This window comes from Lithobates pipiens, unplaced genomic scaffold (assembly GCF_037356315.1).
Source record: "Lithobates pipiens isolate NorthernLeopardFrog02 unplaced genomic scaffold, aLitPip1_a1.2 Scaffold_28, whole genome shotgun sequence".
Taxonomy (NCBI): domain Eukaryota; kingdom Metazoa; phylum Chordata; class Amphibia; order Anura; family Ranidae; genus Lithobates; species Lithobates pipiens.
This window is the reverse complement of record NW_027507789.1, coordinates 44,082,073-44,095,885: the sequence shown is the minus strand read 5'-3', so window position 1 is coordinate 44,095,885 and position 13,813 is coordinate 44,082,073. Positions and strand designations below refer to the sequence as shown.

The window sequence follows — 13,813 nt, the reverse complement described above, 5'->3', positions numbered from 1 at the left end:
GTCAAAAAACAAAAGACCCAAAAACCAAAAAAACTTCCAACTGACTCGCAGTACAAAGGCCCCTCCCTAAAATAGGGAAGAAAACCTGCCTGCAATTTTCATACAAATCACTTGTGCTAATTAATAAATTCGCTAAATCCCTCTACATTAATTGATGTGAAAGAAAAAAAAAGAGATTTCGTCATACAATACAAAAAATAAAAATAAAAATAAATTAAAAAATGTGAGAAATACGATTACATCCAATAATATATACACCGATCCAAAAGCTTATAAAGATGTGAAAAAGTCAATGAAAACAATATATATATATATATGTACAGCGTCATTACGCACACACGTCACTTCCGGTGCGCCAGACCCGTTGGAACGCAGCCTGGAACGCACGCCGCGCGTTCAAGGGAATTGTTCTGTGGCGGACCGGCTAGCTGATTACTTGGGCTGAGGATAGTGGAAGCGAGCCCAACAACCTTTTTATATATTTTTAGCATCAATAAGTTTCTTTCTTTTTGTTTTTGGTCTTTCCCCTACGTAGCCCCATCAACAGCCTATTTAAGCCTGGCAAATGGCCCCCTGAGGAGACCATCACTTAACCCCACTGTGGAAAGGGGACTGTAGTACTGGGGGAATAGGGCTTTCTAGGACTGAGTGCAGCCGTCCTGTGGACGTATGGAAAGGGCTGTAGGTGATTTTTGATTTTTATTTTTAATTTTATTTTTACTCATTATTTTTTATTTTTATAATTTGTGGATTTTTGGCATAATTTTTTATATATTCCGGAATCAGTGCTGTACTTTTGTTTTGTTGTTTTTTTAATAAATACATTTCCCCTTTTTTCTTGTTGAAAAGGGTTGTTGCATTTTTGTGAGCCGTATAACAAATATATATACGGTGCTGTATGCTGATGTGGGTTTTTTAGACTGCATCTTGCATAAAAAAAACCCTTTCTTGCATGGAGCGTTGTAAAAAAAGTTTTTTGGTAATAAAGTATTTTTAACCACTTTCAGACCGGACCATTTTGCTGGTAAATGACCAGAGGTCTTTTTACACTTTGGCACTGCGCTGCTTTAACTGGTAATTGCGCGGTCATGCAATGTTGTACCCAAACAAAATTTGCGTCCTTTTCTTCCCACAAATAGAGCTTTCTTTTGATGGTATTTGATTGCCTCTGCGATTTTTATTTTTTGCGATATAAACGTAAAAAGACCGCAAATTTTGAAAAAAAATGATATTTTCTACTTTTTGTTATTAGAAAAATCCAATAAACTCAATTTTAGTCATACATTTAGGCCAAAATGTATTCAGCCACATGTCTTTGGTAAAAAAAAAGTCAATAATTGTATATTTATTGGTTTGCGCAAAAGTTGTCACATCTACAAACTAAGGTACGTTTTCTGGAATTTACGCAGCTTTTAGTTTACGACTGTCTATCTCATTTCTTGAGGTGCTAAAATGACAGGGCAGTACAAAACCCCCCCAAATGACCCCATTTTGGAAAGTAGACCCCCTAAGGAAATTGATAAGAGGCATGTTGAGCCCATTGAATATTTTATTTTTTTGCCTCAAGCGATTGAATAATGACAAAAAAAAAATTTTTTTTTTTTTTTTACACAAAGTTGTCACTAAATGATATATTGCTCACACATGCTATGGGCGTATGTGAAATGACACCCCAAAATAAATTCTGCTGCTTCTCCTGAGTACGGGGATACCACATATGTGGGACTTTTTGGGAGCCTAGCCGCGTACAGGGCCCCGAAAACCAAGCACCGCCTTCAGGCTTTCTAAGGGCGTAAATTTTTGATTTCACGCCTCACTACCTATTACAGTTTTGAAGGCCATAAAATGCCAAGATGGCACAAAACCCCCACAAATGACCCCATTTTAGAAAGTAGACACCCCAAGCTATTTGCTGAGAGGCATGTTGAGTCCATGGAATATTTTATATTTTGCCACAAGTTGCGGGAAAATTACAAACTTTTTTTTTTTTTTTTTTTTTTCACAAAGTTGTCACTAAATGATATATTGCTCATGCATGCCATGGGCATATGTGAAATGACACCCCAAAATAAATTCTGCTGCTTCTCCTGAGTACGGGGATACCACATATGTGGGACTTTTTGGGAGCCTAGCCGCGTACGGGGCCCCGAAAACCAAGCACCGCCTTCAGGCTTTCTAAGGGCGTAATTTTTTGAGTTCACTTCTCACTACCTATTACAGTTTTGAAGGCCATAAAATGCCAAGATGGCACAAAACCCCCACAAATGACCCCATTTTAGAAAGTAGACACCCCAAGCTATTTGCTGAGAGGCATGTTGAGTCCATGGAATATTTTATATTTTGCCACAAGTTGCGGGAAAATTACAAACTTTTTTTTTTTTTCACAAAGTTGTCACTAAATGATATATTGCTCACGCATGCCATGGGCATATGTGAAATGACACCCCAAAATAAATTCTGCTGCTTCTCCTGAGTACGGGGATACCACATATGTGGGACTTTTTGGGAGCCTAGCCGCGTACGGGGCCCCAAAAACCAAGCACCGCCTTCAGGCTTTCTAAGGGCGTTACAGTTTTGAAGGCCATAAAATGCCAAGATGGCACAAACCCCCCCCCCCAAATGACCCCATTTTAGAAAGTAGACACCCCTAAATTTAGGGGTACACTAGTGAGACTAGGTAATAAATGGCGGGTGCCCTGAAACTATAAAAAAATAACTAACCAACCAGCGTCACCTGTAACAGTTATATGGTGATCACTGGTGAAAGGGTTAACTAGGGGGCAATCAGGGGGCTTTATGCGGTAGTATATGGGGGTCCCTGGCGCTATAAAAAGCTGCGGCGAACCTAAATACCTACCTGCCTAACTAGCGTCACCTGTGACACTAATACAGCGATCAGAAAAACGATCGCTTATTAGGCTGGGTTCACACTGGAGCGATGCGGGAACGCCACGAATGCGCGGCGGGTTCCCGCATCGCATGCCTCCCGGCGGCAGTTCACACTGCCCTATGCGAACTGCTGGGAGTGTCAGTGAAATGTTAATGACACCCCCAGATCAGTTCGCATATCGCAGTGCGATCTGCAAACTTGGATCGCATGGTGTGAACACCCATGCGATCCGATTCTGCTGCGGACCAAAAAAAGGGTCCCGTGCGAGTTTGCGGCGGGTGCGGCGGGTGCGACACGAATTCAGCCATACTATCTGTATAGCTGAACTCGAATCGCACAGAGATCGGATGTGATTTGCACTGCAGTGCGGTGCGAATCACATCCGTTCTCATAAACCGCTGCAATGTGAACCCAGCCTTAGTGACACTGGCGACGGGGGGTGATCACGGGGTTAAACCTTTATTGGGGGGGTTAGGGGGGTACCTTAGAACTAAAGGGGGCTAACCCTAACTGCCCTAACAGTTATTAGTCACAAATGACACCTGCCGGGTGATCAGGGGGTTAAACCTTTATTAGGTAATAAATGGCGGGTGCCCTGAAACTATAAAAAAATAACTAACCAACCAGCGTCACCTGTAACAGTTATATGGTGATCACTGGTGAAAGGGTTAACTAGGGGGCAATCAGGGGGCTTTATGCGGTAGTATATGGGGGTCCCTAGCGCTATAAAAAGCTGCGGCGAACCTAAATACCTACCTGCCTAACTAGCGTCACCTGTGACACTAATACGGCGATCAGAAAAATGATCGCTTATTAGGCTGGGTTCACACTGGAGCGATGCGGAAACGCCGCGAATCCGCGGCGGGTTCCCGCATCGCATGCCTCCCGGCGGCAGTTCACACTGCCCTATGCGAACTGCTGGGAGTGTCAGTGAAATGTTACTGACACCCCCAGATCAGTTCGCATATCGCAGTGCGATCTGCAAACTCGGATCGCATGGTGTGAACACCCATGCGATCCGATTCTGCTGCGGGCCAAAAAAAGGGTCCCGTGCGAATTTGCGGCGGGTGCGGCGGGTGCGGCGAATGGCTGAACTCGAATCGCACAGAGATCGGATGTGATTTGCACTGCAGTGCGGTGCGAATCACATTCGTTCTCATAAACCGCTGCAATGTGAACCCAGCCTTAGTGACACTGGCGACGGGGGGTGATCACGGGGTTAAACCTTTATTGGGGGGGTTAGGGGGGTACATTAGAACTAAAGGGGGCTAACCCTAACTGCCCTAACAGTTATTACAGTCACAAATGACACCAATGCAAAAAAAAAAAAAAAAAAAAAAAAAATGACATTGGTGTCACTGTGACTGGGGGGCAGGGGTAATTGGGGGGGTGATCGGGGGGTAAAGGGGGGGTGTGAGTGTGCCTGGCATGTTCTACTGTGTGTGGGATGTGTTGGTGCAACTCACTGATCCGCTCTCCTCCGTGTCGGAACGAAAAATACCGACACGGAGGAGAGAATACATCACTTCCTCTCCTGTGTTTACATTACAGGAGAGGAAGTGATGTCACCGGGGATTTCCATTCGTCGGGAGCGATCGCGAGGGGGTGGCCATGAATGAATGGCCGTCCCCTCGTCCGGGATCGCTCCCGAACGAAAACCGACCGCCGCAGGCACCGGGCGGGGGCCCGATCGGGCCCCCGACCCGCGGGAGGCAAAGCACGTACATGTACGTGCTTATGCCTGCCCGTGCCATTCTGATGACGTACATCGGCGTGAGGCGGTCGGCAAGTGGTTAAGTGACTATTAGTCTCCTACCATTTCTACATAACTAAAAATACCTGTTCTAAAGAAGAATATCAGACTGTTCTCCCCCCTCTTCCCTAATTATAATCAAAAAATACTACACCATGAGGGAATTTTCTTTCCTTTGAGGAACCATTAGTGGATATAAGGACTCACCTGCATCTTCAATAAAACCCTGAGAAGGATCTACTGAAGACACAACTGGATGGTGGAATCTCCGGACAAACGGGATACAGATTAAAGGCGTATAACCCCTTAGGGGGTGAATGGATCTGGTGAGTGGGGATCCTTGAGGGGGAACAAGCACGAAAGTCACCAATAAAGCGCAGGCACTCTCACGAAAGTCACCTTTCCTGTATTCTGAAGAGGCACAATTGCACACTGATATATCTGATAAAAATATTTCAGTCCACAGTGAATCTTCTATTTTTATATTTTTATGATCTATATATTGTTTATACTCTATATATATTGTTTTCATTGACTTTTTCACATCTTTATAAGCTTTTGGATCGGTGTATATATTATTGGATGTAATCGTATTTCTCACATTTTTTAATTTATTTTTATTTTTTGTATTGTATGACGAAATCTCTCTTTTTTCTTTCACATCAATTAATGTAGGGGGATTTAGCGAATTTATTAATTAGCACAAGTGATTTGTATGAAAATTGCAGGCAGGTTTTCTTCCCTATTTTAGGGAGGGGCCTTTGTACTGCAAGTCAGTTGGAAGTTTTTTTGTTTTTTGGCTTTGGTCTTAGGCTTCTTGGTTTTGGCATTAGAGGTTTGATTAGTCATATAATGTAATTAATCACTTTTTATATATGTTTTTGATTTGAATGTCTTGGCTATTAATGAAATTATATGTAAAATAACACAAAAAATAAGTGGCACTAGTTCACCTAGTAGAGGTGATATAAAGTGGTGTGGAACCACCTTTTGTGGAGTTTTAGGTGTTGGACAAATGGGATGTAGCTGAGATATAACACTGAATACGGACTTAATTCACATAGTCCTTGGGGACAGGTCAAGGTGATTGATATAAAGGTTTTGAGAAATTAAACAGTTTTATTGAAAATAATTGGTTGGAGGTAGCGCCAATAACCTATAATCAAGAACCATTCCATTAACGCAGGTTGTTTAATGCAGCCTGTGTACATTAGGGAGGCAGCAACCTCATAAAACGAAGAGAACTTCCATTAAACTTTCTAAACTAATAGGGTTAAAACCAGATAAAAGAATTTAAACCAATAAAAAATTACATAGAGTACAAGGCTCCAGGTATAGACTAATACTTATACATATTCCTGCTGATCAAGACCCATTCCATAAGCGCGGCTTTACTTGTATATTTATTATATTTGTGTCAAGGTCAGTGACTCCGAAGGCACTCAGAGGTTTGGGTTTGAGAGCCAGCCAACTAGCATCAGGAGATATGGCTGCTTTTTGCACCGGTCTCTGATTTGGAAACTTGTAATACATTTCTTAAGCTATCTGCTCTAAAATGTACCTTCAACTGTGTCAAAATCATCAGCCTCAAGGAATTTCACATTCTTCTTTTTCTTCTTCTTTGTCAGAATTAAGTCCAGCTCATCCTCCTGGGACTCTGATGCTTCCTGCACTTCTGCCTCAATCTTTAGATTCTGTAATGCAAGAGACAACATGAAAATTCAGCATTTCTGAATAGGTTCCAGCAAGGGGGGGGGGTCAGGCAAAATCTATACTACCTTAACGCCTTCTTCTGCTTCTTCTATGTCAAACTTTTTCGTCTTTTTTTTCTTCTTTTTCTGATTCAAAAAGTTCAGGTCATCCAGATCATCAGGAGAATCTAAGACAGAAGAAAATCTATATTAATATATAAAAAAAAAAAACTATCACATAACCTTATGCTTCAACTGAGTACATTACAAATCACAAAAGGGTCAATGCCTATACTTACCTGCCCTGTGCAATTGTTTTGCACAGAGCGGCCTCGATCCTCCTCTCCTCGGGTCCCCTGCCGGTGTTCCAGGCCCCTCTTCATCAGGTGTGCTCAGGGAAAGCCACTTTCCCTGGGGCCACCCGTGCAGGCTCGCTCCAGAGACTCACTGCTGCATCTATTGACACAGAGAGCATGAGGGAGAGGGACTCTTCATGCACGTCGCTGGATCGGGCACAAAAGTCTGAGGAGCTGCAGCACAGGTTTTTTACCTTAATGCATTAAAGTTGAAAAATCTTGAGGCTTTACAACCACTAACAGGCACACAATGTGTGGCTTGTGTCTAAAAGACTGTCGTGTATAAGGAGGGGGAGCATTTTCTTTCCTTTCACATACTATTTTTAATACTTTTTTTAATGCATTTGCAATGTGCCTTTGTACTTACTGGAAAACAGACGACTTCAAAAGAAGGGATTGCTCTAAGACGATCTACTACCTTCTTTCATGCCATAGCCCTTTCCCCTTCTGTGAATGTGCAATTTCTCTTTTTGCAGGCCAAGTTCCTCCTCCCCTTCCTTCACCTTTCTAAATAACCTTTTATGTAGTAGCTGGGGAAGGACTGAAGAGGAACACTAGGGTCACTTAAAAGGGACAACCAAGTCTACCGTTACTTCTGACATCCCGTCCAAGACGGTGCCACCCAGAAGCCTCAGGGCTTTAGAATATCCACAGAAGAGAGGCTTTCAACAGGTAAATAAAATGACAATGCATGTTAGAAGTGGGCAGCACAGCAGCTAAGTGGTTAGCACTTCCGCCGAGCAGCACTAGGGTTATCGGTTCGAATCTCAACCATGACACTACTTCTCCCTGTGCAGCTTTCCTCTGGGTACCCCGGCTTCCTCCCACATTCCAAAGACACGCTGGCAGTTTAATTGGCTCCTGTCTAAGGATGAGCTCCGGCGTTTTCACACAGCCCATGCGCAGACCCCGCCAGGAAGTCTGCGCTGTGCTAATCACAGGCAGCGAGACATTTCCCGATCTCTGCAGCCGCGCATCAGGACAATATCTCACTGCCTGCGATTAGCACAGCGCCGACTTTCTGGCAGGCTCTGCACGTGGGCTGTGTGAACAAGCCAGGGCTCATCCTTACTCCTGTCTAACTTGGCCCTAGTATGTATAAATGCTTAGATGGTAAGCTCCTTGAGAGCAGGGACTGAAGCGAATGTATAATATACAATATGTAAAGCACTGCATAAATTGACTGGCTATAGAAGTAACTGTAAATAAATAAAAAGCACATAAAAAAAAAAAAAAAAAAAAAAATCATATGGGAAGATAGTTGTTGAAATGAAACATCTGGCAAAAGTACCTAAAGACCAAGTCCATCATCATGTCAGGAATATCGGAGGAGTCGGAAATCGGAGGGAGGAGGAGAGAACCTGGTAACGTTTCCTAAGAAGTCTTCCAGGGCAGCATCCGAGAGATGGGCTCCTCCTTCCTGCAACAGGAAACACATTAGTCCCCCATTATAAATTTGTTACTCACCTGTGTGCCTTAAAGCACCGAAGGAACTCTCAGTAAGCCAATACATCCCCACAATACCTGGTATCATCGCTTAGGGTGGGAACTAGTGCTGCCCTGGAAGACTTCTTAGAAAGTGAGTTACCAGGTACCCAACTCTGTTTTCTCCAATCGTCTTCCAGAGCAGCATCTGAAAGGATGCATCAAGCAATACTTAATAGGGTGGGGATAAGGCCTGGAGCACCTTCCGACCAATGTCTGGTCTTGACAGCTGGTCGATGCGGTAGAACTGAAGTTTGACCATGTCGCTGTCCTGCAGACCCACTACGGAGTTTACCCAGCCTTTTCTGAGACAGAGGTTGCCCAGGCCTTGGTCGAGTGGGCTTTGACACCACTGGGGTGGGCGCGAAGGCTTTGTGCCCGATAGGCCATCTGCATGGCAAAGTTTATCCATCTGGTCACCATGCTTCTCGATTCCTGCTTTGCCTTATTAACTCCTGCATGGAGGACAAATGACGGTCGTTTTTTGCCAGCCCTTCTCCTCTGAGCAAGCGACTTGCCCCTTGTTCAGATCAGTGAATGGGAGGCCAAAGGCTTTTGGAAGAATACTAATAGGGCCGAAACCTGACCTCTGATAGTACTCAAAGCCGATTTGATTTCCACAGCCGACTGTAGAAAAGAGGGAATTCTCCCAATCAAATATTTCCGAGGATGCCATTTTCTGGTTTCACACCAAGCAATATAAGTCTTCCAGACCCTATGAAATCTTCCCAGTGACAGATTTTCTAGCATTCACTATAGTCGACGCCACTTGTCCCGAGATGTCATGGTCCTTTAACACCCATGCCGTCAAATTTAGAGTGTAAATTGGGTTGGAATATAGGACCTTGAGACAGTAGATCGGGGGGACGCGGAAGCATCCATGGCCAGTCTCACAATCTCCAGGGCCTTCTGGGCCAGTCTGGTGTCACCAGAACTGGATCCCCCGCTCTCTGAATCCGTATCAGAGGGAAAGCATAAACCAGGGAGTAATGGCTCCATGGAACTATCAGAGCATCTGCTCCAATTGCCAGAGGTTCTCTTGTTCGAGACACAAATTTCTGTAGTTTGTTGTCGAATCTAGATGCCAGTAGGTCAACCTCTGGCCATCCCCGAAGTTGGCAAATTTCCTGGAACACCGGGACTATTCCCCCAGGCAGATCTGCTGGTGGCTGCCTTCCAGTTCTCTACTCCCGGGATATGGACTGCCGATATCATTGGCACATGTCCCTCTGCCCAGGCTAGAATGTAGTTCACCTCCTTCGGAGCAGAATGACTCCTGGTATATCTTGGTGGATTATATAGGCCACTACCGTGGCATTGTCGGAGTGAACCCCGATGGGGCAGTCCTAAAGCTCCACCGCCCAGGACCGCAGGGCTAGACATAGTGCCCATAATTCTATGATGTTGATGGGCAGGGTCTGTTCTGTCCCTGACAATTTCCCCTGAGCTGTGAGCCTGTCTAGTGTCGCTCCCCAGCATGAGAAATTGGCATTTGTAGTCAGTACTCTCCAAGTTACTGGGAGAAAAGATTTTCCCTTTCGCAGGTTCTGATCCCACAAACACCAGTTTTAGACTTAAAGCAGGAGGTCCACCCTTACAAAAAAACAAAAAAAAAACCCCCACATAAAAAAAGGCTCCTTAAAATACATTATACATTTATTTTTTTCCACTTACCTGAAATGGCTGTTGCTAGGCAGTCGACCTAATCTGCCACTTCCTTCACCGAGGAGCTGTTCTCTCTTCACCCCTCGCGTTGCCTCCTGGAAAATGGGGCGCGCTGTCTTCTGGGACCTGTGTGACAGCCACCCATTCGCAAAGCGCCGTGCGACTCGCGCAGTAGGAAATGGGCAGTGAAGCCGCAAGGCTCCACTGCCTGTTTCCCTTCGATGGATGGATCGGCCTCAGGGGGTCTGACATCGCGGGCTCCCTGGACAGATAAGTGTCCTTATCAAAAGTCAACAGCTACAGCGTTTACCTGCTGACTTAAAAAATCGTGGCTGGAACAACGCTTTTAGCATGCCTGAGGAGATAAGCACATTGGATAATCCAGGACTTTTCTTCCTCTGTTTCAAGCCAACAAGATGTCTTGTAAAGGCCTGGAAGGAAACTGGGCATAGGGCACTGCCTCGGAGGATACCATCCTCCCTAGAAGAATCATAGAGCCGAATGGAGGGTTGTCTGATGACCCTGATCTGACGCACCTTATCCTTCAGGGCACAGATCTTTACGGGTGGCAAGAATACTCTTGCTTGGACCGTGTTTAGAATCAGACCTAAATATCTTAGGTTTTGAGCTGGTCTCAAGGCATTTATGATACAGCCTAAGCTTTTCAAATATCTCACTATGCTTGTTCTAGAGCCTGTGCCGAGTGATCTGAGCAGGTCATCCAGATACCCAAGCACCAGGATCCCTTGAGCCCTAAAAAAGTCCCAGTATTGGTGCTAGGACCTTTGTGAACACCCGGGGAACTGTAGCAAGCCTGAAGGGTAGAGCCACAAACTAAAGGACGTTCCTCTGCAGAAAGATAGGTATGTGCAAGTATGGGTCCTTTATATCGATGGAGGCTAAAAAGTCTCCCCTCTGGAGTGAGGTTACTACTGAGCGGACAGGCTCCACCTGAAAGGACTGTATCAATAGACAGATATTCAGGGACCTCAGGTCCAAAATCGGCCTTGTGTCCCTGTTTGGTTTCTATACCTTAAACAGGTTTGAGTAAAACCCTGTGCCCTTTTCAAATACAAGAACCTCTACAATCACTCCTTGATGCACTAGATGATGTAGTGCCTGAAACAAGTTTCTTTTGGAGGATCCAAGGGAACCCTGGATCTTAGAAACCTCTGGAGGGGGAACCCCCGTAACTCCAGCTTGGAACAGCAAGATATAATTAAGGTGACCCACTCGTCCTGAAATATTGTTTTCCAAATGTCGGCAAAGTGCAGCAGCCTTACCCCCATCTGATGAGTGGGGGAGTCTCCTCAAAAGGAGGGCTTGGTGCTGGATTTAGAAGAATTTTGGACCCAGGGCTTTTTCTGGCCCCTGGCCTTGCAGCTTGCCCCTGGCCTTAGTGTCCTGTTGTCAGTGGAACCACCCTCACGCTGAGACATTTGAGGAAGCATTACCTGGGTTTTTAAACGAGGGATGTTTGGTGCTTTTCTTCATAGAAAGTAGAGGACTCTTCCCTCCGGAAATCTTTTGGATATACATGTCCGAGTGATCACCGAATAAACATTCCCCATGAAACGGGAAACCTGACAATTTTAAAAAGGAAGCTCGGCTGACCAGTTCTTAAGCCATAAAAGTCTGCACATATGTACAGACAAGAGAGCCAGACGAGAAACCTGCTGTATTGAATCCTTTAAAGCATCAACAGCAAAACACAGTGCTTGAGGAATATCTATTACTTTCAGGCAAATCATACTCCTGGTTAGGCCTATCCAGCAGTTTAATCTGATCCTTTATAGACTGGCAAATACCAATTGCTGCAACAGCTGCCTGAATAGCGGAACTGACCAAAGAAAAAAAGGAAGCCTTTAATATTAAACTCCAATTTCTTGTAAACGGGGTCTTTCAAGCCCTGTACGTTATCTACCAGACAAGTTAAGTTCTTGATTAAAGAAGACTCCTGCATCTACGGCTGTAAGAGAAATTGTTTTTTTGTGCGTTGCGCTGCTGGATTATATATGTCCTGGATGGGGGGAGTGAGGAAGGAAAAAAAGAGGGGGGGGGGGGGGGGGGGGGTTTGGGGAGGAAAAAAAAAAAAAAAAAGGCTGAAGTTGGCGTGGTGGATTTAGGGATGTCAAGTCTGCTTATCACAGAGTTTTGCAATCCTTGCTGTATATGTCAGTAAATGCAGCAAAAGTAATGGATAGCTGGCAGGATCACAAATTATAGTCCACAGTTACTGGTGGTGGAAAATAGCCATAGAAAGGGGAGGATTTCTTTAGCACAGGCAGGAAGGCATGTTCAAGGGTAGAAGGTACCTTGTAAAAGACATATAAACAGAAGAAAAAACAGCGCCAATCTAAGTGCAGTATTGTTGAATCAAAGACATTTAATTTGTGAAGTTATGCACTCACACTCTACCAGAAAGTTTCAGGCACATCATGTATCTAGAGGACATCGCAGGGCTCCCAAGGAGAAGCGGTAACTCGTTCGGCTGTATCTCTCGTCCGGTGGCGCCGGTGGTTCCCAGCGTCGCACGGCTCGGTGTAGCAGCGTCCGGGAGGTCCGTTCGTTGTTATGTTGAGGGGCGCACTGCGATGACGTTTCGTTTGTGGTTTAAACCACAAACGCTGGGAACCACCGGCGCCACCGGACGAGAGATACAGCCGAACGAGTTACCGCTTCTCCTTGGGAGCCCTGCGATGTCCTCTAGATACATGATGTGCCTGAAACTTTCTGGTAGAGTGTGAGTGCATAACTTCACAAATTAAATGTCTTTGATTCAACAATACTGCACTTAGATTGGCGCTGTTTTTTCTTCTGTTTATGCATCTACGGCTGGCATGCGCCATTTTTTGACCAACTTTTCATCCATGGGATATAAATGAGAAAATCTTTTTTTAGGAGGCAAAAAAGTCCTGTCAGGATGTTCCCAATCAGCATATACCACCTGTTCCAACGGGGGTATAGCAGGAAAGTCTATGCAACCCGAAAAGGTCTCAGATCCCAAAGAGGACCAGGGGGCTTAGTCATCTGCAAGAGGCAACTTAAAGGTAGAACAAACCATTACGGTCACAGTCAGGATCAAAAGCCTCTGCGACTGAGCGCTAGACATCGACTGGATATCTTCTGGCCCAGATTGCTTGGAAGCAGACTCATCTGCCGGGCACTCCACCAAACCTAATTTCGGCTCTACACCATCCTCAACCCATTCCTGCTTCAGACTAGGAGACTCCAGGGAGGAGGGTCTGTCACGCTTCCTGCCACCCTATGGGATGGAGGCAATCATGGCAGAAAAACCTGTGCTCTAACCTATCTAGGGCTGAGGACAGTTCATACTTAGTGATAAAAGGGTGAAGGCAGCAGCATTAACTTTAGGCACAATACCAGATGGGCACAGCAACTCAGATTGCCCGGGAGCCTCTGGCTTTTCAGGAGCTATGACTAGGTTCATCAGGAACTACTTATGACATAGGTGTGCCCTTCCCTATGGTGTTAGTTCCACTCCTTTTTGGAAGACATTCAATGCCGCAAAGAGTACTTGGGTGTAGTTAAAACACCTCAGAAGGGAGACCCTTTAATAGTGTTCACCAAGCCCCTATGCAACAATCCTGCTAAGCACCTTTAGCCTGCCAACCAACACCTGGTGACTCATGTGACACGTGTAAGGAAAAAATTAACTATTGTAAGTGTCTGTTCAGAGCCTGCTCTGTGTCCCACAGCTGCCTTCTGGAAGCACCACATGCTTGGCCTGCACAGCTTAAATAAGCTGGGTGTGCACCAGAACATTCTATGCGGTTATAACTGTATTCGCATACAGCGCAAATCTTCGTGCACCCAAAGGCTACAGCTCATGCGCCATGGCAGCCAAACTGCTGAGCCCTCGCCTTGGCGAACCAAGGCGAAATGGTGCACCGTCGTGTGCCATCACACAGGTAAAAGACAGCCAGACACAAGAAAGAAAAAAAAAAAAAAA

The 13,813-nt window shown here is 45.1% G+C and overlaps 1 protein-coding gene across 1 annotated transcript in view; it reads right to left on the bottom strand.

The window, feature by feature from the left end:
- The window catches only part of EIF2S2 (eukaryotic translation initiation factor 2 subunit beta), a 42,135-nt gene that overhangs the window by 14,451 nt on the left and 13,871 nt on the right, over positions 1-13,813 (bottom strand). The window contains exons 3-4 of the mRNA XM_077459150.1: positions 6,422-6,522; positions 6,205-6,337 (exon numbers count right to left, since the gene is read on the bottom strand). Of these exons, the coding sequence (XP_077315276.1) occupies positions 6,205-6,337; positions 6,422-6,522 (234 nt within the window). The remainder of the gene's footprint in view (positions 1-6,204; positions 6,338-6,421; positions 6,523-13,813) is intronic.